The sequence below is a fragment of the Ambystoma mexicanum genome, chromosome 1p, assembly GCF_040938575.1.
Source record: "Ambystoma mexicanum isolate Mex_15411 chromosome 1p, UKY_AmexF1_1, whole genome shotgun sequence".
Classification (NCBI taxonomy): Eukaryota; Metazoa; Chordata; class Amphibia; order Caudata; family Ambystomatidae; genus Ambystoma; species Ambystoma mexicanum.
Window position 1 is genome coordinate 200,731,407 of NC_090921.1, and position 26,722 is coordinate 200,758,128.

At 44.0% G+C, this 26,722-nt stretch overlaps 1 protein-coding gene across 1 annotated transcript in view; it reads right to left on the bottom strand.

Annotated features, from left to right (window-relative positions):
- Positions 1–26,722, bottom strand: part of LOC138467762 (extracellular calcium-sensing receptor-like) — a 115,988-nt gene that overhangs the window by 24,785 nt on the left and 64,481 nt on the right. The window contains exons 2-4 of the mRNA XM_069608040.1: positions 4,453–4,744; positions 2,832–3,662; positions 335–562 (exon numbers count right to left, since the gene is read on the bottom strand). Coding sequence (XP_069464141.1) covers positions 335–562; positions 2,832–3,662; positions 4,453–4,744 — 1,351 coding nt within the window. The remainder of the gene's footprint in view (positions 1–334; positions 563–2,831; positions 3,663–4,452; positions 4,745–26,722) is intronic.

Consider the following 26,722-nt stretch of genomic DNA (forward strand, 5'->3'; position numbering starts at 1 on the left):
TGGTAATCATTAATCCTATATTTTGAAGGTTTGCGTGCACTGCCGGCCAATGTATGGGAACATGTGTGCACGTTGCAGTGGGCATGTGCTCTCTGACAATCATCTTGATGTTAGGAAGTGCCCCTGTGCATTTATATATATACCTCTCCCCCATGATGATGTAGTGTGCTCCGGCGTAGTTATGAACACATCTTTCCACCCTCTGATGTGTGTGTGCCTCTGCAAAACATGGTCAAACTGCACCATCCCCGTGAATGAGAACCTGAAATGCATCTCTGCTACTTTGACCTGTCACAAAATCTGCAACATGTCCTGAAATCTGCTCTTCCCCTACCTGAGTGCTCCCTGCAGCCCACCGGATGGCGCTGTTCCTGATGGTGAAGGTCTGCACCGCAGGCGCACTGGAGTCATAGAGTCCCACCTTCACATGCATGAGGGCTCCCGCTCCGTCCTGCTGCCAGTTTACAATGTCGTAGCGTGCTGGTGGGTTGCCCTCACTGTCGAAAAATTGGCCCCGGGTGGATGCGTGTGGAAAGCGCATGCGTTTGACATAATGGAGCAGCTAGAGACAGAAAAGAAAGAAGAGATATTATTCTGGAAGATTGGGCTACCTTTAAAGTCTGCTTTTAATTTAGTTGTCTTTCAGGTTCATTATCTGGCAACTCTACAGAAACTGTGCGGCAGGGCAGTATGTGTTTATTCAGACGTAAACGGAACAAGCACTGGCAATGACTACAGATCGTGCTTTTGTGTAGGAACGGGAAAGGCATTTTGTGGTAGCAGTTGCAAAATTGTGTGAGGACCTTGGCATCTAATATCAGGGCATGGCAAAAGCTTAACATATATGTAGAAGCTAACAATGTTGGCTTTGCAAATGCTCGTTTTAGACAGGAAAGCAGTGGCTTTGCCAATGTTTGTTTTAACGGGACTTCAGTGCAGGACAAGAATTGTGTGCAGTTTTTAAATTCAGCGTCCTTTCATTATCATGTACTTGAGGGTAGAAAAACTGTATTGATTATAAGTTTAGTATGTTATATGTTACTCAATAACAGCTAGGGATCTAACTGTATGAATGTTTCCATTTATGAAATTAGAATTTGATATACTTTCTTTTTCTTTCTAAAATGCAGAATGTGCATGTTTTTATTATAAATTGATTAACCAAATTTTTTACTGTAAATATTGTATAAAGGTTTCATACACTAGCTGGCACAAACACTGATTTCGTGAGGCGTTTGGACTTTGGCCACAGTGGGGAACCAGCCCCTGAACTTACAGTTGCAACGTTTGAACAAACTCCCATGTTCTGGGAATGTACCACACTGTATCAGTAACAGAGACTGCTTCAGTTATTTGCCGTTTATATTCTTGAGGAGAATCAACTACTTTAGAATTGGCCCATATATCTGCCCCTAAGGAGGGCTTGGGTTTTCCAACTCAGTTTGAATAACATACATAGAATGCATATGAATCATACCAACACCACAGTCTTGCCTTGAAAAGGACCCGTTGTTTTGGGTCGTAACACGTATCGGCAGTCTTGTTTTTGCATCAACTCATAAAATCTGTTTCAACAGTGTTTTTTGACTGAAGAATCTATTGCTTTGGACTCTTTGTTTCACTGTATTTGTTGTCCAGTTACACACTCAATATGAATAGGACATTTACCTTTCGCTTAGGGCTGCGCAATCATTTAGAGGTGACATATTTTCAAGTGTTTGAACAAAAGAAAGCAGTGATCTTCCAGGAACAATAACAAATCATAGATACTTCTGATTCTGCCATTGTTAAAAGTTTACTAAAATAGCAATCACCTTCTATCCAACAGATACGTTGGCAAATGTTGGATACCAGCCGTTTTGACTTTACTAGCTTCCAGAAAAAAGGCTAGGTCATATTTCGCTTACATCGACCAAGCAGAAATTGAGGCTTTCTCCAAATATAATAATATCATTACTCTGAATATGATCAGGGTTTAAGGATTTAATTGGGGAGATATTTAGTGAGACTACAGATATTACTTCTTACAAGTCCCCTTGCCACTACCACCAGATTACCTTCTTTGGTTATTCCTAGTTATTTGTTATTTATCTATTTGTACCACGCCGGCAGCCGGCAGGCATCGGAGCGCAAACAAAAACACAATACGACAAAACACAAAGAGACAGGACTGTTGGCAGAACATCAGAAGTTGTGTGTCCGTGTGGATCTATTTTGTGCAGCTGCTCATTTTTCAACAGCATAATTATGCCATGCCTGCAAATAAAAGTCGCCCAATCCATGTGACTTCATTTGGGAGTCACCCTGCCATTTGCCATGACACTAGCTATACTATACCTCTGTGTGTGAGCATTCCTTTAATCAAAGGGATACCATGTTAACTTTCATGCATTCTTACCCTTACCATCCATGTTCATCTGTCTTCTTGCTCACCCTAATCCTTTACTGAGATTTTGTTCTTTCATTCCCTACTACAGCTACCAAGATTTGAGGCAAGTGAAACCTGTGGAAATTCTGTCCTGTATATTTCAAAAGGCTACCCCTGCATTTGGGGAAAACAACAGATGTTATCGGATTTCAAATGGACTAGTGCTGATGAATTTGTACAGGGGCATGGTATTTTGCATAGTGCACCTTTAAGATAAACATAGCATTTTTTAGCTTCACTGTATAGTGACATAAGTGTCAGTGAATGTTTCAGACAATTGGACACTGACATTGCTTAAAACGCCACCACATGTTGGTAAGAATCTTGTTGTCCATCATATTGGTTTGAAATACCAGGAGTATTATATCTAATTCAATTAAAATTATCACACATTAGTTCTTACCTGCCATGGTTTAAAGTCCAATATATTTGCACAGGTTCCTTGTTGAAAGGGACCTCTCCCTGGCATGCAGGAATGCAAATCCTGCAGAGCCAATGCCAGAGCATACACTGCACTGTAAATATTGTAGGTGACTCTAGGATTGATAAGTTCATTATAGAAACTGCCATGAATGGCCCTTTTCTCATGCCAAGAGCATGCCTTGGGCGTGTCATTCCTTGAAGCTGGGACAGATTCACCGTCAAGCCAGGCACAATTAAAAACACGTTCCCAAAATTCCTTCATGAAAATATCTTGCGTAATTATTGCAGGAGGGCTAACGGTAAGATATTCCTTAAAGCCTGGCATATCTTCACTGTGGATTGCAAACCCAATGGCACCGGAGAGAATGGATGAGTATTTCTCTGCCGATAGGAGAGAAGATGTTGACCAGGATTCAGTGGCGATCCAAATCTTGCCCGTGGCATTCTGCTGCACCAGCTCATCCATGAGCGGGCTCAAGATGATTTCACTGGAGAAGATGACAATTGCATTTGCTGTTGAGTGCTTAATCACCTTGGCAATGTAACGTGCATTGGGTATGCCCTCATTTTTTATGACAGTCTCTGAGAAAGCAATACAGATCCCTGCCTTCACAAGTTCCTGTTGCACTATATGGATGCCCTGTTGGCCATATTCATTGTCTGCGGCTATGAGACCTACCCAGGTCCATCCAAAGTAGATCACCATCCGTGCCAGCCCCCGGGCTTGGAAGTCATCACTGGGGATGGTGCGGAAAAAGGAAGGGAACTGGTTCCGATCACTCAGGACAGGATTTGTTGAAAAATAGCTTATCTGTTTAAAAAAGTTAAAGGCAGAAGATACAGCTTAATGACCATGGTCATGTAACATTCATTATAGAAATAAAACATGTAGACAGAATGACTGTGTTTGAGATCCAACAGTAGGTGGGTGAATTTGTTTATGCAGATGCATCAGTTATGTTCCACAGGTTCACTCCCCTTTTTAACACAAACATTGTATATGCCGAAAGAGGTGAATCACAATAAATGATACACAGGGCCTCATTACACGGACGACGGTAAGGGTTAACGGTCACCGGTAATGGTACCGGTGACCGCTAACCCTTACCGCCTTACTACGAGGTCCCTTTGCGGGTTGGGGAATTTAACACCTGCTTTTTGCAGGCATTAAAAACCAACCCGCAAAGGGACCAGGGAGCTAATTACGGAACCGCAATTTGCGGTGCCGTAATTAGCACCTTCCCCATTCCCATTAAGCCCTGTGGGGAAAAATGGGAATGGGGAAGGGCAATGGGGGAAGGGGGAATTACCGCCCCACCAACCTTGTAATAGGGTGGTAATTCCCCTTTCCTCCAAGGCGGTGCCGGTATTTTACCGGCATGGACCAAGGTGCTAATAGCACCTTGGTCCACCGCCGTCCGTGTAATGAGGCCCACAGTCTTGATTGAGTTACACTTATTGTACAACAAATGTAGATCAACTGTACATTCCCAAACTTTACTTTGCCCTTCCTGTGCCCAGTAAAAACACAATTAAATATTTTCTGTGCCAATTCCTGCTCTTATAAATACTGTTAACGTAGGTGATGATCGCAAAATTACCTGCGTGTATCCATACAGGCCCAGCACATGCGCTATCAGGACTGAGTAAAAAGACACAGCATCGCCCACGATTCCCACTAGAGGGGACTCCCCTCGGCACCGGTAGTTTGGAATGGGCTGCTTCTGTTCAGTCAGCATCCACAGGGTCCCCTCGAGAGCCCGCTGCATGCGCATACAGGAGTCATATATGTGGAAGCCCAGGGTGATGTTGGGTAAAAATCCTGGATTCCCATTAATCTGCTCAATGGCGAAAACCATAGCTTGGAGCCACTGGAAATTCCCATAACTGAACCTGAAAAGCAAACATGGAATTGTTACGGAGGAACCCAATTAGATTTGTTAGTGTAGGACTCGATTGCAAACGAGTGCATTGCTTTACATATGGTATCATTGATATAGGAACACACTCAGTCATTTGTGAATGTCGTTTGTGCTTGAAAATACTTAGCTAAATTATACTTCTCATACACTGTGTTGTCAGGCAGTGGATGTGTTAGTATGTGCAAGCATGACAACGAAATACATGCATGCACTGGACACAGGACATCCCAAGATGCATTTGACAAAGCAAGGCATACTTTTGTCATGAACTTTAATGATTAGTATCTGCGAAAGACTTGGGTTGGAGTGACCATAAAACTCCAGTGAACAGCAGACAAAAAGCAGAGTGAGAGTTATGTCAACACAGGAGAGTTAACCATTTAACTGCTGAAGTTGGTTGAGCCTGCAATGAGTACTTATGGGAATTTAGGACAACCATACTCTGCATCAGTAGTTATGGGGATACGCAAAAAGTAGAGACAAGATGCAACCAAATTGTTGAAGAGAAATAGTCATGGTAATAGATCTATCAGGAATATGCAAACTTTAGTTCTCCATATGCTTTGGTCTATAACTCCCATCATCTTTAGTCCACATTGGCAATGGTGAGAGATCTTCGGAGATGCGATCCAACACATCTAGGGAGCCACAGGTTACAAATTCGCAATTTAAGGGGCTCCCACTAGGAGAACACACATACATTTCTCAGTGTTTCCCACAAAGCCAGGAGATACATCGCATCCGTTTGTTAGCTGATGGTAAGGACATTCGATTGTGAAAATAGAAACATGTATTAAAACAACTGTAAGAAACTCTTCCTTCTTTACTAGTCTACTAGAGTATGAAAGAGGACTACTTGTTTTTTGGAGTTCTTTTTTCAGACATGGATACTCTGTCGGGTTGTATCCTTGCATACCAGTTTGTTTGCTACAACTGGATGAATAAAAGTATTCAGAAAACTATATCCCAATATCCGATAAGACGTTCTGCTTAAATACACCCTTATCCATGATTGTCTACACATTACACAGCTTACTCAATTCAAAATTCTCATTGCAGGAAGCTCACTGTCTACATACAGAAATTACACGTTTAAGTGAGAAAGGCATCACATTCCAAAGGCAGCACTAATCTACAGATGATAGAGGCTGTCAATTCCCGGTTTTCATTTACTAATTGAGTGCATTTGGAGCGATGTAGTTTTAGTTTGCTTCCTTTTTATGGTTTATATTTGTTTTAGGAATGGAATATCATGCCTGTTAAGATCTACGTGGCACCTAAGTGTTACTTCCTGTCATAATGTTCATTATCAAAACCAATCTGTATGGTAAATGTAGTCATGAGGATCTTCAACTGGTATAGTACACTCACTAATAATGATGTTCAAGGATCACCTATGGCCGCATGTTTCAACTAGCGTGGAGTCTTCTGACCTCATACACACAACATCAAGGGAAGTACCCAATGATGAACAGCACTGTGTGATGAGGGGGCATGATCTTGTGGTAAAATGCAAATTCAGCACAGCAAAAAGTCACAAACATCTCAGCTGCAGGATTAGCCCCCGACAGAGGGAGGGGGCTTCATTGATAGACACACTGTAGTATGCACTGGGCTGAAAAATGCCCTGAATAATTGTGGCTCAAGCAGATAAAATGTAGGCGATAAAAGTAGGTTGCAGGTAAGTATATAGATTTAACATTAGACTGAGGCACTTTAAAAAGGCCTCAGAGCATTCACATTTTAATAAGTTGCTTAGTAGCCGCGGAGGCTGGCAGCACATTGCAAATTACACAGTCCCAGGATTATATGGAAAGAAAAAAACAGCCTTTGATGCTTTCGAGGTTGGCAGGAGAAGGTCATGGGTGCCGGGGAAAGGCAGTGAATGCAGACACATTTTATAATTCGGCATATTAATTTAATGAAACTGGTTTACCGACATTTTCAAAGTGCCCCATGGCGGTTTCAAATTGCCCATTTGCACATCTCAGCCTGGGAAGTGGTTTGAAGAGTTCCTAAGATGCAACATTAAAACAGCAAGTTGACAATGATTCAAGGCTCTTGCAGTGTCAGGATCGGTTGTGTTCCCATGAGGAACAGACAGAGGTGACTTGCGGCAGATGAATAAAGATCAGCTGGTCATTTCAAATGTCTCAATGTTTTGGCACTATGATGTGGGAATTGTGGATTGGACGTTGATGTCACAGGGGGGGCCAAGGGTGGTGTGTTAAGGTTTGCAGGACCCAATCATTTCAAGCTAATGTGTGTCCTTCTATTGGGGAATTATATGACTTTGCCAATTAACTTCACATAGGGCCTGATCACGACCTCGGCGGTAACGCTAACGCTATTAGCGCGGGGTCTATTAGCGCGACCGCCAAAGCCCCCGGCGCTAATATCGCAGGATCACGAGTTGGGCGGACTTGGAAGTTCCCATTCCCCATTGAGCCCATTCGGGAATGCCCCATTCCCCATTGGGCTCAATGGGGAAAATTCACGCTCTTACCACCGGCGGATTTCCCGCCGGCGGTAATAGCGTGAATTTTCGGCAGATTTCCCCCCAGCCAAGAGCTGGGGTGAAATCCGCCGAAGCCCTGATTCGGCAGACCCTTAAATCCGGCGGTAATAGCGCTACTGCCGGATTTAAGGGTTACTGTCGAGGTTGTGATCAGGCCCATAGAGGACTATCCTAATGTTGCAATATAAAGCGTTGCTAATTAGTTTGAATTATTATAAAAGCTTTGGTATTTGTTGCGTATCTTGGGACAATGAGTTTCAGGCAGTTCTGTTCTGCATTTTGTTTAAATGTTGCATTCCCAGCTGTATCTGAGCCCAAAATAAATTGTGTTACTTTTTGCCTTGTGTGCACTCATTTTTAGACTACTTTTTAAATTTGTACTGGTGAGTTCCAAGGCAACCCACGGTACATTTTTGGTGGCCTATACAGGGATTCAGCATTCCCGACCAGACATGTGGTCCAGCCGTACTCCTGGAGGGGTGTAGGACAGTGTTTCCAGACCAGTTTTAAGAGCTCAAAACCGAGAGGCCATGCAGACCGCACATTTTTACGATGGTCTGCCTGTTCGGAATGCTACCTACTCGCAGAAGGGGGTACTAGCCTTTTAAACGAAGATTCTGGGGTCAAGAAGACTCAAAAATCTCCAAAGAAGGATAAACAAGTGTACCCATGCATGAACGTGCAGGGAGAAGGAAGGGATTATTTGTATGGTATATGTTAGGGAGAATTCTCCAGAATGGCTAATTTCCCTTAAAGGAGAGTTCCGGGACTTTTTTTTTATTGTCCCTACGGTTCGGCCATGTGTTTTTAAGCATAACTCGGTAGATAGTAGAAAACTTTCCTATGGACCTTACCCGACTTTTCGTCCATTAACGCACTCGAAATCGGCCGCCATTTTCTGATAATCCTATCACTTGCCGCATCGCCCTGGCTCACCTGCTTTTGCGGCACTAAATCAAATCCCCCGCCCCTGAGCCTGACATCAGCAGACGCGTACCGCCCATTTCCCAACGCCAAAGCACGTTTCGTGTCAACAATCGCTGCGCCTCAGCTAATGAAGTGTCGCCATGGAAATGGCAGGACGCCTCTTTCCTCAATAAGTATAAACACACCGTTTCACAACACACAGCAGCAGATTTTCGATTCCATTACTCTCTGTGTGTTACTTTGAGTATTCTGTGACTCGTTTCTGTGCTCTGGTCAGCTACCTTCGTTGATTGTAGCCCGTGTGAACAGATACCAGTACCACCGCTATAAATTATTTTACTTTCTTTACCACACAATGGCTACAATAATGCCGTATATGTACGAGCCCGAGTACACCGAGGAAGAACTACTGGAAAGGCAAGCACGCGAAAACGATGGGGATTCGGACGGCAGTTGGGAGGACCAGTCAACGGATGAAGAGCCTGGACCATGTCGCATGGACGGCGTCTCCACCTGGTGCACGTGCAATCGGTGCGAGCTAATGCCAACTGAGGAGGAGAACTGCTGCTGCCGTGAAAATTCCGGGTGCTTGGCCTACATTTCGGAAGGCGAGCCAAGTCCGCAATGCATCACCGAGCTGCCAGAGTTCAGGGAAGCCTGCCTCTCACGGATCGTGTTGAGGATGATGATGGTGCTTATGCACGAACTTTGCGGCACTGTTCGTCCGCGTAATCCGAGTAACGAGTAAGTATACTCTGGTTGTGATGTCAGTGATGCCACTACTATTTCATGGTCGTATTCCACATATAAAACTACATCTACATATCATTCGAATGCATGTAAATTGGTTCCAAGTTGTGCATTTTCTAGATAGAATTTTTTTCAAAGCAGAATGACATTTTTTACCTGAATCGACAGTGATAAGAAAGTTGTCATTTTAATACAGTTTGCATCTTTCATTTTCACAGGTGGTACAGGCTGGTGGCCTATCGTTGCTTCACTTGGTGGCTTCACGGGAGGCTCGGACACCGCGTTCGGAGAGTAATACCTGCCTGTGCGGTACTTGCCATTAGACAACATTTCCCCAGCGACAGTGGACAATACCGCAGATTTTCCCTGGATGTGCTGCAACCGCAACTTTACAATGTGTAATGTTTATTATTTATGTTCAATTGAAATTAAGATCTAAAATAAAACCCAACATATATTTTAACAATGGTTGTTTTGATTTTTTAAATGAATCTAGTGTGTCTCCATTGAATAGTCTTCCTGTGCCTTGTCTTGTCACACCACATGTCTCCGGCCAGCATCCTCCCTCACGCTGGCCGCCCACCTTCAATCCACATAACCGTTGAACCCATATGCAGCAGACATACATATGTTATTTTGCGGGTTGGCATCAAGCCTCCCGGCCTTGCCTCCTCCCCCAAAAATACTTACCACACCACTTTGTTGAAGCGTTGGCAATAAAAGGAAGGCCGTTGGATTTTATTGATACAAAACATGGTTATAGGTAAATAATCAATATGGTTGATCATAATAAATCATCCTTTTGGGTACCGGGTACAGAGATGACCCCCTCTGGCCCGTGCCGCCTTGCCACCACAGGCCAGCCTGCTGCTGACTAACTGCCTAGGCATCCAGGGTCTCCAGGGTGAACTGCACCCATATATTCTCCTGGGAGGGTGAGGTATTTATAAACTCACCCCCCTGCCTTCCATGTACTAGATCCTGCAGCCTGCCTCTTACATGCAGTTAGATGGCCTCTCCTTGGTGAGGCCCTGCGGCAAACGAGTCTTGTCTGCACGACCACCGCCCCAATCCACCCCCCGCCCTATCAAAGGCAGTTCGCACCGGGGTACTTGTGCTGGCAAGTGGAGCTGTCAGGGAGCGATAAAGGCCAAGAGGTGCCAAAGACCATGTACACTTCAAAGTGGTCTATAGAGCATGGGTTGTTGTTCCCATGTCTACCTCCAGACCCCGTGTCTCCTGCCAAGCATCCCCCCTCACGCTGGACGCCCCCCTGCAATCCACATAAGTGTGTCTCCATTCACGAGTCTTCCTGTGTCTTGTCTGCACGCCCACCGCCCCAATCCACCCCCCGCCCTATCAAAGGCAGTTCGCACCGGGGTACTTGGGCTGGCAAGTGGAGCTGTCAGGGAGCGATAAAGGCCAAGAGGTGCCAAAGACCATGTACACTTCAAAGTGGTCTATAGAGCATGGGTTGTTGTTCCCATGTCTACCGCCATACCCCGTGTCTCCTGCCAAGCATCCCCCCTCACGCTGGACGGCCCCCTGCAAACCGCATAATGCCACGACATATACACGTCATTCATTCACAAACACACCCCTGTTTCGAATTCTTTATAACCCACTTCATATTTATAATGAGAACTTCTTTGCACTTTGCTAGTCAACCCGTGAAGGTGCTGGTTATCTGCTCTTCGTCTCTGTGAACTTCCGTGACCACTTCGAGGAAACTCGTCAGTTTGCAACCTGTGAACTGCTCCCTGTTCTACGACAAGAAACTACTCTGATCCCTGCATCTAACTGTTTGCTCGTCAAGGTAAGGCCATGTACCATACTCATTTTGCGTCCAATTTCTTTTCGTTCAAGACAGTACATGCAAGGAACTAGTCACATGTTCTGAGTTTAGTCAAATTATTTTTCTATATTTTTAAAGTTATTCAAATACTTATCCGCATGTGAATAACGTGTATAGTTCCAAGAACCAAAACATACCTTGCATTGAACCTTTTATGTGTCATTTAATTTTTTAACACATTGGTATTCATAGAGAATTGTTGATCTTTACTTTTCAGAACTTTCCACAATGCCTGCCTGTTCCATTGGCGGTTGCCCTTCGAAGACCCATAATAAATCTGAAGGTACTATAATGCATGTTTTCCCTAAGACAATAGATCAGATAAGAGAATGGGTCCGATATTGCGGATATCCACCCTCTGAGCTTGAAAGTAGAGTCCTAGAAGTCTTTGCGGACAAGAGGGGTGATCGATACCGCATCTGCAGCAGGCACTTTACCTCTGACATGTACTCCACATCATTGCTAATAAAGAAGAACACACCGCGAGCGAGGCGAAAATTGCTCTCAACCGCTATTCCCACTCTATTCGTCCACATCCCTCCACTGGTGAGTCAAGTTTACGTATTTATCTCTCGGCCTTGCGGTAGTGTGTAGCATTAGCTAACAATAATTTCCCCATTTATGTATCCACTCAATATGAAGGCGGAAGATTCTCCATCCGTGTCGTTATTGCAGTCATCAGCCACTTCAAGCGCCTATCGGGTAATCTTACTTGGCTATTCTGCCACTGACTTGTTTTAGGCATGTAAATCAATAGTTTTAATTTATCGTGTAATTATTTTACCTAATGGTACACCCTTGTACTCGTCCTCTAGTCTTTGTTTTCAGTTATAATTATTGTTATCCAAAATAATTCAAGTACTGTCTTTCAGGGAGATGCTGAGGAGTCCAACGTATTGACGACTACCGTTGATGTCACTCAGATGCTCGAGGTACGTTTCAGGACAGTTCCATCGATGGAGATCATCAGATCTTGCATTCTTGTAGCGTGATTGTTACACACAATGGGCCTCATTACACGGAAGACGGTAATCCAGGGTGCTATTAGCACCCTGGACCATGCCGGTAAATTACCGGCACCGCCTTGGCGGAAAGGGGATTTACCGCCCCATTCCAAGGTTGGAGGGGCGGTAAATCCCCCTTCCGCCATTGCCCTTCCCCATTCCCATTTCTGCCCCATAGGGCTCTATGGGAATGGGGAAGGCGCTAATTACGGCACCGCAATTTTGCGGTGCCGTAATTAGCTCCGAGGTCCCTTAGCGGGTTGGTACTTAACGCCTGCAAGAAGCAGGCGTTAATTCCTCCAACCCGCAAAGGGACCTCGTAGTACGGCGGTAAGGGTTAACGGTCACCGTTGCCATTAACGGTGACCGTTAACCCTTACCGCCGTCCGTGTAATGAGGCCCAATGTTTCTTTCGTTTTTAGCCATTGATATGTCCTTCTGTCGTCGCCCTCCTATGTGTCTTCTTTTTTCAATATTGTGTTCATTACTAATGAAAGTCCTATGTTTCAGGGAGTCGATGGAGCATTAGTCCAAGAAGAAGGGGGAGCGTGCAGTTACGGGTCGGCGCAACAGCTTGCAGAAGTGTGCACCGCAGTCACATCGTCCCTTGATGTTCTTATGCATTTCGAGGTATGGATACTGACAGCTCGATCAAGCGAGATCATATGACTTGATTACATCCGCTATACTTCCTTCTTTATTAACGCAAGTACTATGTTTCAGGGAGATGACGGAGCTTCTTCTACAAGAACATCACCCCTAGTAGTTGATGCAGAATTCTGGGTGGTGACACTTCCAACGATCGAGCAAATCGAATCATATTTAGATATCCATTATTTATTTTAGACAACTGATCATTTGTGCAGGTCTATTTAGATGAGCCGTTCACGCCTGCACAAACTTTCTGTTCTTTTTATCAAAATAGAAAACCATACTAATGCAATTACTGTGTTTCAGGGAGTCACTGAAGCATCATCTTCAATAATATCATCAATGGAAGTCTATGAGGAGCCCGAGGTATGGATCTTGACAGTTCCATCAATGCGTGAATAATTGTCGTTTGAATGTTCTACACAAAGCGTTCATTCGTGTTTTGCTATTGAGATGTACGTGGGTATTGGTCCCCAAGTACATTTTGTGTTTTCGATATTATTATACATACTAATGAAAGTTCTATGTTTCAGGGAGTCGATGGAGCGTCAGTGCGTGATGGATGTGCTTATCAGGAAAACATAGTCGTTGCAGCGCAAGAGGAAGTGGAGACATGCACACAGGAGTCGGAGCAACAGCGTCCTGATGTTGAAGTTCGAGGCAAGAAAGTTTCAAAGAAAAGAAAGCAAAAGAAGGTTAGTGTCCTGGTCACTATATTATGTTGTTTTTCACTGTTAATAGTTCAATACTGTAAGTTGTGTTTAAACTGAACACCCCTTTTCCAATCTGTCCTCTAGTTGCGAGTGGGTGTACAAACTAGATCTACACAGACAGTGAAGCGAACGAGAGATGTTGCTTGTCAAACCTTTTGGCAGGGACTTGAGACTGGAGAAGCATCGTGCCAATGGGAAGAATATGAAGTGATTGACAACGGAGCTATACCACCACCAGCCATTGATAGTGAATGTCCTCCTGGTAGTTCGGATGCAGTCGGAGATCAATTCACAGAATCCACACCCGCAAAAACTAAGACCGCGAGAAAGTTGAAGAAATTGTTTTATTCACCCATCGCCGGAGAAGGAACAGATGTTGCAATGGAAGAGAATGAAGTAGACGACAATGAAACACCATCAATATCACTGAACATAGCGGAAGACGATATCAGAGATTCTACCTTTCATGTGAGTGACATGTCCTCAACGTTACAGGCCGAACCAGCTGGGATGCAGAGTGACAGTATAAGGAAAGAGGCCAAATTCATTGTATTCGATAGTTGTTTGATTGATATTATTATTCGGATTAAATGTGGGCATTTGGTAGGTGGGGAAGTATGTGGGGAGCCATTGATTAATGTGACTCGTGCAATTCGAGGCACTAACCTTAAAATACATGCCACCTGTACAAAATATCATCCTTTCACATGGTCTGCACAACCTATGCTGGGACAACTGCCAGCAGGCAATCTACTTTGTGCAGCGGCTGCACTTTTTAGTGGTTCAAGTTTTAAAAAATTAGAGTCTTTCTTTCAGTTTGTGGGAATCCATTTCATTGCGAAAACTCAGTTCTACAAATACCAAACCGATTATCTATTTCCAGCCATTAGCGAAGCTTGGAGAATGGAAAAAATGTCTATTGATAGTACATTCGCGGGCAAACGGTTCAGGCTAGCCGGTGATGGACAGTGCGACAGCCCAGGATTTTCAGCCAAGTACTGCACCTACCACTTTCAGGACATGGAAAGTAAAAAAATTGTGAGTTCGGTGGTCGTGCAGGTGTCACAAAGTACATCCTCAGTGGCCATGGAGAAAGTTGGCTTTGTAGCATCATTGCAAGAACTACAATCGCGGGGAATGGTGATCGACCTGATAGCCACGGACAGACACGTTTCAATTGCCAAGACAATGAGAGAACAGTACAAAAATATAAATCACCAATTTGACGTTTGGCATCTTGCAAAATCAATCAATAAAAAATTGTCGGCTGCAGGTAAAAAAAAAGAATTGCAAGGTATTTCACAGTGGTCCAAGTCAATCAGCAACCATCTTTGGTGGAGCTCAAAAACATGTGGAGGGTCGTTGGAAATTCTACTGGAAAAATGGCGGTCAGTAATGCCACACTGTACAAACGTTCACCGATGGAACACGAACCAACATTTCCACAATTGTGAACATGGCCATTTGTCCACATAGGAGGCACGGAAGAAGAAGTGGTTGATTCCTTCATCACCCACTCACAAAGCCATTGAAAAGATTGTATTTGATAAAACTATAACAAAAGCTTTGAGGGGACTCACGGAATTCTGCCACACAGGAGATTTGGAGGTGTTCCACAATATGTGCCTAAAGTACAGGCCAAAACGATTGCATTTTGGCATGGAGGGCATGATAAATCGGACTCTTTTAGCGGTCTTGGCACATAACCATAATGTTGGCCGTCAACAAAGTAGGACGACCGGAACTTTAGGGACGCTTCGCTACAATAAGGCCTTCACTAAAAGAAGTAAACAATGGGTGATCAAACCAGTGTTGAGGATATGCAATATGAGTTTATTGAGAAACTTATTGTTGACGTCCTAGATAGGCACATAAATGGAGTTGTGAACGAACCTGTGCAGGGGACAACTGCATTGCCACCCAACATTGCCTCTGTTCCATGTCCACCTAAAGAAGAACTCATTGAGAAATACACATCACGGTTTAAATGATTGTAATTTGATTGTCTGTTCTCTCGAGTCTCCTCATGTCGCAGGCCCATTGAATATGTGTATCTATCCAACCTTGTTCATTTGCGCATTAAATTAAACCAAACAGTAATATAAATCATTTTTCAAAAAATATAGAATGTCTCCGTATTTAGGGTTCTGTGGGGCTGCAAAGCACGCAGACAAAATGCAAAGATGGAGTGCAAATTTCAAGTCCTGTGAGAATGCCTTACACTGAATGTAGCTAACTAGGAATGTGTGATCGTTCAAAGTGAAGGTCAGCTGCTTTGATTTTTTCTCGGGTGCCAGAATGGCCCACGACTCAGTATAAGGTTCTATTGTTATTTGACCTTGACAGGCCGGGACCACGTAAGAAACGATAATGAATATAATTTCAGAAACGAAAGCCATTTCATGTTCGTTCATTAGAAGAAATAACGTCGGCATAGAAGGAGTGTTATTTCGGGGCTGCCCTACACACAGACACAATGGAAAATGCAAATATAATGTAAGTAACTCTTTAGATGAGTTTATACCGCAATTTAATTACTATACAGTAGCTTTAAAGACGGGTTAAGTTGTACTTGTTCGTTCTATGTGGCATATTGTTTTGTACCGCGCACTATCTTGGGGAGAACCGTCTCCTTTTACGGAAGCACCTCAAAACCTTTGCTTCTGCTTTCTCTCTCCCTCTCCCCTGCTACAACTGGTCCACTGTCTGCGATCTCGGTCCTGGGCCCTTCCACTCTCCACCTGCACTCCCTGTCAACCCCTGCACTGAGGGACTGTCTCAGTATCCTACAGCCCCCCCTTGACGTTTAAAACCCAGTTGCACTGTCCTAGCTATGAAATAATTTCCAGACCGAATATATAAAATGAATAATTTTAATAAAGATCTGATGGTGAGACTAATTTAATTTTTTATGTTTTTCAAACAGGTACTTCACCCATTATTGTCTGTGTCACGAGTACCAGACACCGGCGGACGGCTTTTTCAACCGCCAGTTGCTTCTCCGCGTGAACAACGTTACCACCCTGACCATTTTATGGGACGATCGCCAAGTACAAGTATGCCCTTACGCGGTACTAACGGCTAGATGTAACATACAGACCGTTGTGGTGGCCTAGTGCCTCGTTGTTGGAACAGCCATGCGATTATCAGTGCGACCGAAGAGCTTATTTTATCGTAAACCAACACCCTGTGTACTGCACACGAACATCGCTTGCCTCAAGACGAACTATTTTGGATCGAGAGCAAATAAAAATGAAAATCGCTGAATATTCTCTAAACATTTGATGTCCAATAAATGTACTTTGCCAAATGTACAATCTTGCAGTTTGCTTTTAAACCACAGTTTCATATTCCGAATTGTGGCGCTGTATTGTGAGATGATCTAAGACCCTGTGTACAGCAAAGGAACATCGCGTGCCTCAAAATGAACTTTTTGGAACGTGAGCAAATAAAAATGAAAATCGCTGAATATTCTCTAAACATTTGATGTCAAATAAATGTACTTTACCAAATTTACAATCTTGCGGTTTGATTTAAAAGTACAGTTTCATATTTTGAATTGTGGCGCGCTGTGTTGTGTGAGCTGATCTGTGTTGATTTCCGGGTTCTGTGTGGAGTCGCGTAGAAGACGCCTGGGCGCGTTTGCCTACGCAGCACAGTCACGTCACGGATAGAGGCGGGGAATATGAATGTTTTGATAAAGTCTGTTTCAGGGGCGGGGGATTTGATTTAGTGCCGCAAAAGCAGGTGAGCCAGGGCGATGCGGCAAGTGATAGGATTATCAGAAAATGGCGGCTGATTTCGAGTGCGTTAATGGACGAAAAGTCGGGTAAGGTCCATAGGAAAGTTTTCTACGATCTACCGAGTTATGCTTAAAAACACATGGCCGAACCGTAGGGACAATGAAAAAAAAGTCCCGGAACTCTCCTTTAACTACTGAGTACCTAATGGGGTTTATTTTTTTCACCTAGTAATAGTGTGAGCTTTTTTTTTCCCACTCTTACATGTGTTTTGCTGTGTGTGTTTAACATTTTTGTGTTCATAGACTGTGGAGCCTCACCTACTCCATAGGCATCATCTTTTTACTGTGTGTTACACAGCACCTTTAGTGCAGTGACACAGGGTTGTCTTTTTGACTTCCCAACTCCGACTCCATTTTCTGGGTCTGACTACTGTCTCCCAGAACATGTAAAGTTGCCATTGACTTTATTAGTCTCTTTTAAAACTCACAGACCCAGTACAATCTATCTTAAATAGAGTTCTGGAAAGGTTAATAGTTATCCCTTTTTGTATGTTTCTCTTGGAGCATTGTTTTTCTCCCTTTTATTAAGGCTTGGCTGGCAGTTGTGGTAGCTACCCTTTTTTTCCTACCACTGTTATCTTAAATATCCATGGTATTGTTTTAGGCTATCTTGGTAGCCTCAAACTTAAACCCGCTAGACCATATACGTTTTTATACAGTTCCAGCTGGGTTTAGTCGCCATTTCTTTTTGTATGAGTCTTTCTCATGTTTTACTGTGTGCACCAAACCATGTTTGGTTCCTTTGTTCGGCGTCCTTTCGCAGGCTTCTGCACAGAAGCCCTCCTTAGGCGCCTGTATGTCTGGAGGGGACAGGATGTGAGGGAGGGGTTTAGGACTCCCTGCGCAGGGTCTCCTTGGAGACCCATGTGGCACTCTGAAAGGATTGGCTATGGTGATTGTCCCGGCAGGACAGCCACCCTGCTGTGTGATTGGCAGCCAGGCTGTGTGAATAGGGGAGAACTGCATAAAAAGCAGGTATCTGGGGCTGGAAAGGCAGAGTCACCACTGGAGCGAGTGAACCAAAGAGGAGCTGACAAAAGAGGACCTCCACAATGACTGAAACACCTGGTGAAGCCTTGCTACAGGTCAGAATCTTCATACTCCAACGACAGGGAAGATCTTCAAGGAATCTTCTCCCTTTGAGCTGGTGGGACCAACAAGTTCACCCAAACTCCAAGCAAGGCTCTCTTCTCTGGTCAACCGGATAGACAGGAGGAACAGACCCTGCTTGCGTTTTAAGGAGTGCACCTTTTATTTGTTGCTTTGCTCTGCTGCTTTGCTCTGCTGCTTTTTTCTTCCCTGGGCAGTGCAGGACCCTCCAGTCTTCCTACTTCATGTCACTCCGACAGTCGCTTCAGGAACCGGGAGCCTGCAGGACCTTCCAGGAAAGTCTGCCTCAGCTACAACCTTCTTCTCCATTTAAGGTACTGTTCAAATCCGGTTGTTGGTTTCATCCAGCTGAGGTGAAAGTGCCTGAAACCGTTTGCCAATCTGAGGGCTTGAGCTTCTCCATTCTTTAAACTAACATTTCTGCTGACCAACTTTGTCCAGAACTCTTGGCAAAGACTTAACCGCAAACTACCCTGAATTGTGTGATCTCGAGCAAAAGACTCCGCTCTGACCCATTGACTTTGGACCAGACTCTGTTTGAATCTGATTTCTTCACTGTAGTTCTTTTTTCTAGGTTGCCCTGCTTACATACTTGTTGGTGCTGCTCAATTCTTGTCTAACCTTGTATTTCCCTCCCTTTTAAATTTCTGGAGTGCCATTTTGCTCACACTTAATTTTGAGCCTTAATTGTCCAGAATTTATCGGGTGTTGTGTAGTGTATTAAGAGTGTGATTTTTCAACTGTTTTACTTTAGTGATATGTTATACAACTGAAGTGTAAATAAATGTATATTCTTTTACTCAGAAACCTTGAGTCCGTGTTTGTTTGAATAATAGTAATTGCTGTCCTTTGTGTAACTATTGATACTGCAGACTTACTCTTGAGATAAGTCTGGCTGCTCAGCCATCACTACCACTTTACTGTGTAGTACAGGCTTGTACCAAAGGTGAATTTGTACTGTCACTTGTAGTCTTAATTGTGTGTGGTGTTCCCAAAGGGTACTGCATATAATTCTGCCTAACAGTGAATAGGAAGACTTGGCGGGCAATTGGCCGTAGTAGTCATAGATCCTAGGTCCACTCACCTGATAGGGAGTGAGTGGGCAGTGGCACATATGCATTAGAGCAGAGGGTTGCATAGTAACTGGCGGACCTTGTTAGACGATAGTTGCTTGTAGAGCAGGCAATTGATATAGTTGCATCATTTTGTATTGAAGATTGTGAAGAAAAAGAAAAAAGGCCTATGCATTGGTGTTTTGTTGAAGCAATAGTAGTTCATTGTGATAAGGTATAGTTAGTGTGTTGTTCAGTTTATTGTGGCTGTGGAAATCAGGGAAGAACCAGAGCCAAATTAACATGGACGGAGGATAGCTCACGAGCAAATCGCTTGTCTTGGAAGCAAGACCACGCAGAGCAGCAGAGGTTTGAATCCCTGATACGCGCTTAGGAACGAACCTCAGGTGTGGTATTAGGTATAAGGTGCCTTATTAAAATAAATAAATGTTAATATCAGAGGAGCTGTGTTGCACATGCAAGGGGTGCGGTTGACTGAAGGGATGAGGGACCGAACCCCATGCACATTAAAATAGGGCATACTTGTTCAAGTGGAAAGCCAGTGTAGAGGGCCATACTAATAAAATGGGCCTCTTGAGAGGGCCATTGTGTGTAAGCATTGTGAAAGGGTGGTGCCTAAGGAGAAGGCCAATGTGAATGAACTAGGGTGAAGAGTTAAATGGTAAGTATAAGAGTGAGTGAGTGCATGTGAGTGAGGAAGGGGGTACAAGTATTTGGAGATATAAGTGAGAGCGGTCAAGAATAGAAGGGGAAGGGAGAGTACTCTAAAACATTGGGAAAAATGGTGCAATAATGTAATCCGATTATATGGATGCCCCACTCAATCATATCTGTGAAACATTACCACAATATCATGATAAAATATTAAAATATCTCTTTTAATGGCTGAATGACACAGTGGGGAAGTGCTATCAGGAATGGCCCAGAGAGGGAACATTTGAAAGGATATAATTGCCGGTATCTACTCATATCTGTCAGCTACTTATAAAGGTGCAATGCTCAAAAAGAGATGGTACATTTTAGGTCTCTGGAAACTTTATGAAGAAACTAAAATGGAGAAGGAGAAGGGAGAAGGGGAGGAGGAGAATAATTCTCCACTCCCTCCCTATGCATTATATCCAATGTTAAAACCAGCTGCTGGATATACAGACCCTAGGTGAGCATCTCCAGACAAGGATGTTAATAAAGAAAAACCAGGCAGAGACAGAGCCTATTTCTGGAGATAAGGAAGAGAAAGGGGAAAAAAAGAAATGCTTAGCAGATATTAAGAAAAGCAAACAACAGCAACATGACTCCATGTTTAGAGAAGCAGAACAGGCAGTTAAAAGGGAGATCAAGAAAAAGGGGAAGGATCAGGGAAAGAAGGAAGGCCAGCAGCGATGAACAGCAGGACACATAGAATTTAAAATTGATGACTGGGGACAGGACATGGAAGAAGGTGAACCAGATGTGACAGAGGGTGATCATACTGCATCAGATTGGGAGGATAGCAGCGACAGTGACATTAGGGATGACAAATCTCACATGTGATTTAACGAATGGGAATAGAGGAAAGCGGAAAAAAGAAGGGGAGTTAGAGGAAAGAGAGGAACACACAGGGGTCTGGGGGAACAGACTTCAAAGTAGAAAAGCAAGGATGGCAGTAGTAAAAAGACCACAAATGGGTCCTAAGCACCAAGCACAAACACAGCTGCCCCTTCTACAGAGGGCAAAAGGGGAAGTGCATTACTTACCCTGGCAGACAATGGACAGGTATAATTTGATCTACAGTTTACCTTCACTGGTGGCGGGGGCTAGCAAATGGATATATGTATTTGAGAAGGAGACAGCAGGGATCCCATTGGCCATAGAGGACATTAAGAGCTTATTGGCAGTATGTGGGGAACAAAGCAACAAGATTTGACAGCAAGCAGGATACGCCAGGGTAAAGTTAAGCTATAACATACCTCTACAGGGCACCTTTAAATAATTACAGAACACACATGTGGAAGGCTCTGAGAGAGCTGTATCCAGATACATCAGTTATGAGATCATATTAGCACAAACAATGAAGCCAGATGAGGACACGGCAGGATGCATACGATCAATCCAAGAAATGTGGACACAAGAGAATAAGCAGTCTTGGGATGATAAAATACCTCTATTATATTACATTCTATTGAGGGGACTCCCCACTGATGTACAAGCTTCACTAGAAAAAGTTGTCAGGATCGAAGCAAAGAGAGGGCCCAAGATTCAGGCGACCATTATACATTATTGTAAAAGAAAACAGGAAAATGACAAGGAGGCAGTACACAACGCGGTAAAAGCAGAAAAAAAACTTTTGCCAAAAAAAGTTGGCCAAAATAAGCATGGAAGGGGCAGTGTTCACAGGACCAGTCAGCGTTTCACTCACCAAACAAGGGCTTCCAGTGACAGTGGTACTACAGCAAGGGTTTGCACACTAGTACAATATCGCCCGCAGTGGGGAAAACAACAAATACAACAGCAGCCCGGATTCATAAATACACACCAGCCTGAGTTTGCACATGCAGGGAGAGTAAACACATCCATGGAACAGTATCAGATGTGAAGGGGATACTATCTAAGGGATGAGGATTCAGATATAGGGGTATGGGGCCCCGGTTTGGAGGACAGTGTTTGCCTGTGGAAATGTCGGTCACTTTGCACAAACATGCCCACTTATCCAACAAAGAGGAAAGCAGCAAGGAATGCAGCCACAGCAGCAGTATACACAGACATACGTACCACTGCAGCTGGTAAAAATGGTGTCGCAGTCACAAATGCAAGTGCAGCCTATCCAGACACAGGTTATGCCCCCACAAGGACAAAGACTGGTCCTAGGGGAAGCAGAATCACAGGGTACAGTGAGCGTATTACAGACACCAGCGCAGACACTTGTACCAGGAAAAGCGACAATGTTGGGGCAGAATGGGGTGTCTCATTAAACAAGAGTCACACTAGTGGGAGGAAATCCATTTACATCTTTGGGCAATACACTTTCCCAGAGGGGTTACCCATGGGAAGTACGAATGTGTCCTGTCCTAGCAGTAACTGAAGACACGGAGATGAGACTGAGGTAGCAGTTCAGATACAATGGAGGGACTTTTCCATTCTAATAAATATTGGAGCTACTAGATCCTGTATAAAGGAAGGAGGATTCCCATTACCCAACAACGAATTTGACATGCAAGAATTTTATTTTTTTGGGGACCATGGAAGAGGTTCCTCTGACAAAGAAGAATGGAAACTTCCAGAAGCACAGAAACTGCTCTCCTGAACATCCGTGAAGATCTGCTCTCCAACTTAGACTCTAACATTCCCTCCGTCCTCATCCTACTCAATCTCTCTTCTGTCTTCGACATGGTCAACCATACCATCCTGCCCACTGTCTCCATGACAACCTATGTATCAGTGATCGGACTCTGGCCTGGCTGACTTCTTTCCTCTCTCAGGTCAAACTTGGGTCCTTCCTTTCCGTTATCTCCCTTTATACCTGTGGTGATCCCCAGGGGTCTAACCTCTCACCCTGGCTTTTCAACCAATACCTGGCAACTCTCAGCCACTACATTCCCATTTTCTGCCCCAATTTTCAGTGCTAGGCTGATGACACTCAACTCATTTTCAGGCTTCCCTCGCCCACCTCCTCTCCTTCTCTCATCTTTGATTGCCTAACTGCCATTCAGGATTGGTGTGTTGCCAACGTTCTCTGCCTGAATGCCAGCATCAGCACATCTTCATCCTCCTTTCCTTTCACTCTCTGGCCAGCCTCCCTTGGCCCTCCTCCAACCCCCACCTGCGAGGCTAAGAACCTCAGGGTCATCTTGATTCTATACTTTTCCTTCTATGAACTTCCTACTGCACCTCCTCAGAGGTATTCCTCCAGAAGCTCACTGTCTCTCTTGCCCTGGTCCTCATTAGGTTAGATTATTGCAACAGCCTCTTTATAAATCTATCTGCTTCGCCTCTCCACCCTTTGCAACTTATCCAGAACAGGACTGCAAGAATTGTCCTTGGTCTCAAGCCCTGGGATTGTTTCTCTCCAGCCCCGAAATCTCTCCACTGGCTCCCAGTGGCTGCAAGGATTACCTTCAAGACCCTTTGCCTTCTCCGCAAAGCTTTCTGGGGCCTGGGTCCAAAATAACTTCAGCTGTCCCTCCGTAAATACCTTCCCTCCCGAGATCTTCGCTCCTCCACATCCAACTCCCTAAGGGTCAGAAGTTGTTCTAAGAAATGAGCTGGGGGTAGATCTCTGTCTTCGGCTGAGGCCTCCCTCTGGAAAATCTTGCCTGCCACTCTGAAACTTGAGGAGAACCATCTCTGGTTCCGGAAGAAACTCAAGACCTTTCTCTTTGCTTCTGCTTTTGCTCCTCCTCTCCCCTGCTGATCTGTTCTGCCTTGGCATCATGCACCTGGTTACCCCATGGATTTCGGGCCCAGGTACCTGCTCACCCTGCCACCCACCTGCACTGCCTCCTGGCAATCCCTTGCACTGGTGTCTGTATCTGTAACCCTACAGTCCCCCCTTTTTCTGAAAAATACATGCAGGAGGATTTGGAGAAATAAAGTCCCAAAGAATGTATGAACTACAGGTGTCAGGAGCACTACTCCCACCAGTGAAGCAATACCCCCCTTCCCGAGAAGCAGACAAGGGCATATATGAGACATTGCATGGCCTATGGCAGCATGGTATAATAAAATAGTCTACTTCACCATGTAATACGGCAATCTATCCAATTAAAAAGACAATGGGAGGGGTGTGGCTTTTCATACAAGATTGATGCCCTCTTAATAACATTATCAAAGCAGAATATCCACTACTTCCAAACCTGCAACAATTTTCTGCAGCATCCCAGCAGAGGTGAGCTACTTCACTGTAGTAGATTAAAAGAATGCTTTCTTCTCTTTTGCACTGCATCCTGACTCCAGGTATCTCACTGCATTTACGTATAGCGGGATGAGGTTTGAACACACTAGAATGCCTCACGGGTACTGTGTGGGACCCAACATATTTAACTGGCCAATACAAATGGATTTGAGCAATCTGCAGGTTGCATGTACACTGATACAGTATCTGGATGACCTTTTAATATGCAGAACAACAGAAGTCAAGTGCAGGGAGGATTCAGTGACCCTTCTAACGTTACTGGATGACAAAGGGTACAAAGTGGACAAAGAGACATCGCAGTATTGTCAAAAAGAAGTGATTTATTGGGGACAGGCTGTGTCATCTGATGGGAGAAAAATAACACCTGAAACCGTTGAGGAAATACATAAAACACCCCAACCCAAGGCAGTGAAATAAACGCAACAGTTACTAGGTATATGTAATTATTGCAGAGCATGGTTTTTTGATTACTGCAGAGCATGGTTTTTCGATTACTCCACTTACTCCACTTACCCCAGGCCACTTCTCCAGGCCCTCAAGGCAGCTCAGAAAAAAAGCAGTATAAAATGGGCAGCTGAAATGAATGAAAATGTTGATGAATTCAAACATGAACTGGCACACGCAACAGTATTGGCTACACCCAATTATAAAGAGAAGTTTCACTTGTTTTCCCATTAAGACGACAAGGTAATGACATGCATACTGACACAAAAGAAGCGACAGGGACACAAACCACTGGCCTATTACAGTGGATCAATAGATCAAGTGATGCAGGGACACTTTCCTTGTGAGCAGTCACTTGCCTCCACTACATTTGCAATTGAGAAAGCATCAACAATAATTTTGTACTTGACACATGCATTGTTCACAGTACTAGAGAAGTCCAAATTAACATTGACAACTCAGAGAGCATCAGGGTATGAGATTATGCTAACAAACCCTGCAATAGAAGTGCTGAGGTCTAGGACGGTAAACCCAGCAGAGTTCATTGCAGAACCAATAGATGAAGGAGATTACACACGTGACTGTGTGGCGTGTATGGACTGAAATGAAGGGAAACATTTGGTAAAAGAAGAAATAATTGACAGGGGGGTTATGATCTTTATTGACAGAAGATCAAGTATCGACCCACCCATATTCTGGACAAAGGCATTCTGGTTCAGAAGTAGAGGTACACAAACATGGAATGAATAAGGAAGGAGTTGATGGTGTGCTCCCAAACATGTCTGTCAAAGTGCTACTCTGCACAAGCAACAGAATTTGGGCACTAAACATGTCAGAAGGGCAAGTAGTTGATATATGTTCAGACTCTGCATACGTAACATCCACTGTACATACAGTAAAAGGTGGGAAAACAGAGAATTCAAAAGAAGTGATGGCACACCAGTGTAACATGCAGCACTTTTGAGTACATTATTGGAAATGCTGCTCCACCCAGTAGAATTTGCAATATGAAAGTGCAGGGCCCATACGGGGGACAAGATTTCATTTCACTTGGTAATGAAAGAGCAGACAAAGTAGTGAAGAAAGCAGCATATCTGCCAGAAGGGACACATGTGCTGTTCCCTGGCACGGAAGAATAATCAATACTTGTGGCATTGATTAAACAAACAAAGAAAACGATGCACTGCCAGAAAGCTTACTATAATCCTGATAGTGCAAATAATAGAATTACAGGAAGAAGCACCAGATGATGAAAAAGAACAGTGGAAGAAAAAATGGTGCTCTCTGTCACCAACCAATTTCATTTGGTGGCATGCCAGCACAGGCAAAGTTGTGATGCCAAAAATGTGGTTGAATGTGGCCCTGGAGCAGCTTCATTAGCCTGCCCATGTATTAAAAGAGTATGTGGCTGCTGGGATAAGTGAGGACTGGTGTGTTCCAAATGTATATGAATGTGTGTCTGAATGTGTGCATACTTGTGTGATTTGTCAGAAATGTTTGCCAAGTCATACTTTTGAGAGTGGTACAGGGAACATTACCGCGACAGGAGGGATTCTTCCGGCACTTGTGTATCGACTATGTTGTTTAGATAGAGCAGCTAGCTAGAGCATATTATTGATAACCGTTCTTTGTGACTACATTATTTTAATATCTGAAAGTGTCAGGTGTGCCATTTTCATCAACCTATTGTCAACATCTTCTTCTATTAAAGACTGCTTCACTCATGCCTCCATCCCTGTCCCTGGTCCCCCAAACTCCAAGGAAAGCTATAAAAGCCAATATATACATATATGTGTGTTTAATGTTGATCCAAAAGAAAATAATGAGTCAACACCTTTAATTGGGCTAACCAAATCATTTCTTTTTCATATTTGCAAGCTTGCATGGAATTCCTCAGCTTCCTCAGGCAGAGAATCAATGAAGCCTTTGAAAACATTCCAGCATTCATTACAGCTTACATGTCTCCTCCTGCAAATAACCTGTTATCTGTGCCTGTCTGTGTGCCTGATTTTTAGATTTGCTCCAAGAGGCATGTATTAGATATTGAACTCTCGCACACATTGCAATCTTCAAGGTCTAAATGGTGCGTTGTGTTGAGTGGGGCAAGAGTCAGTGGGACTGAAGAGCAGGGAAATTATAAAAACACCCACTCTGTTATTGCTATCAGGATGGCAGAAGGGAATGGGTTAGTCTCAGACATAGTAGGTGCAGACA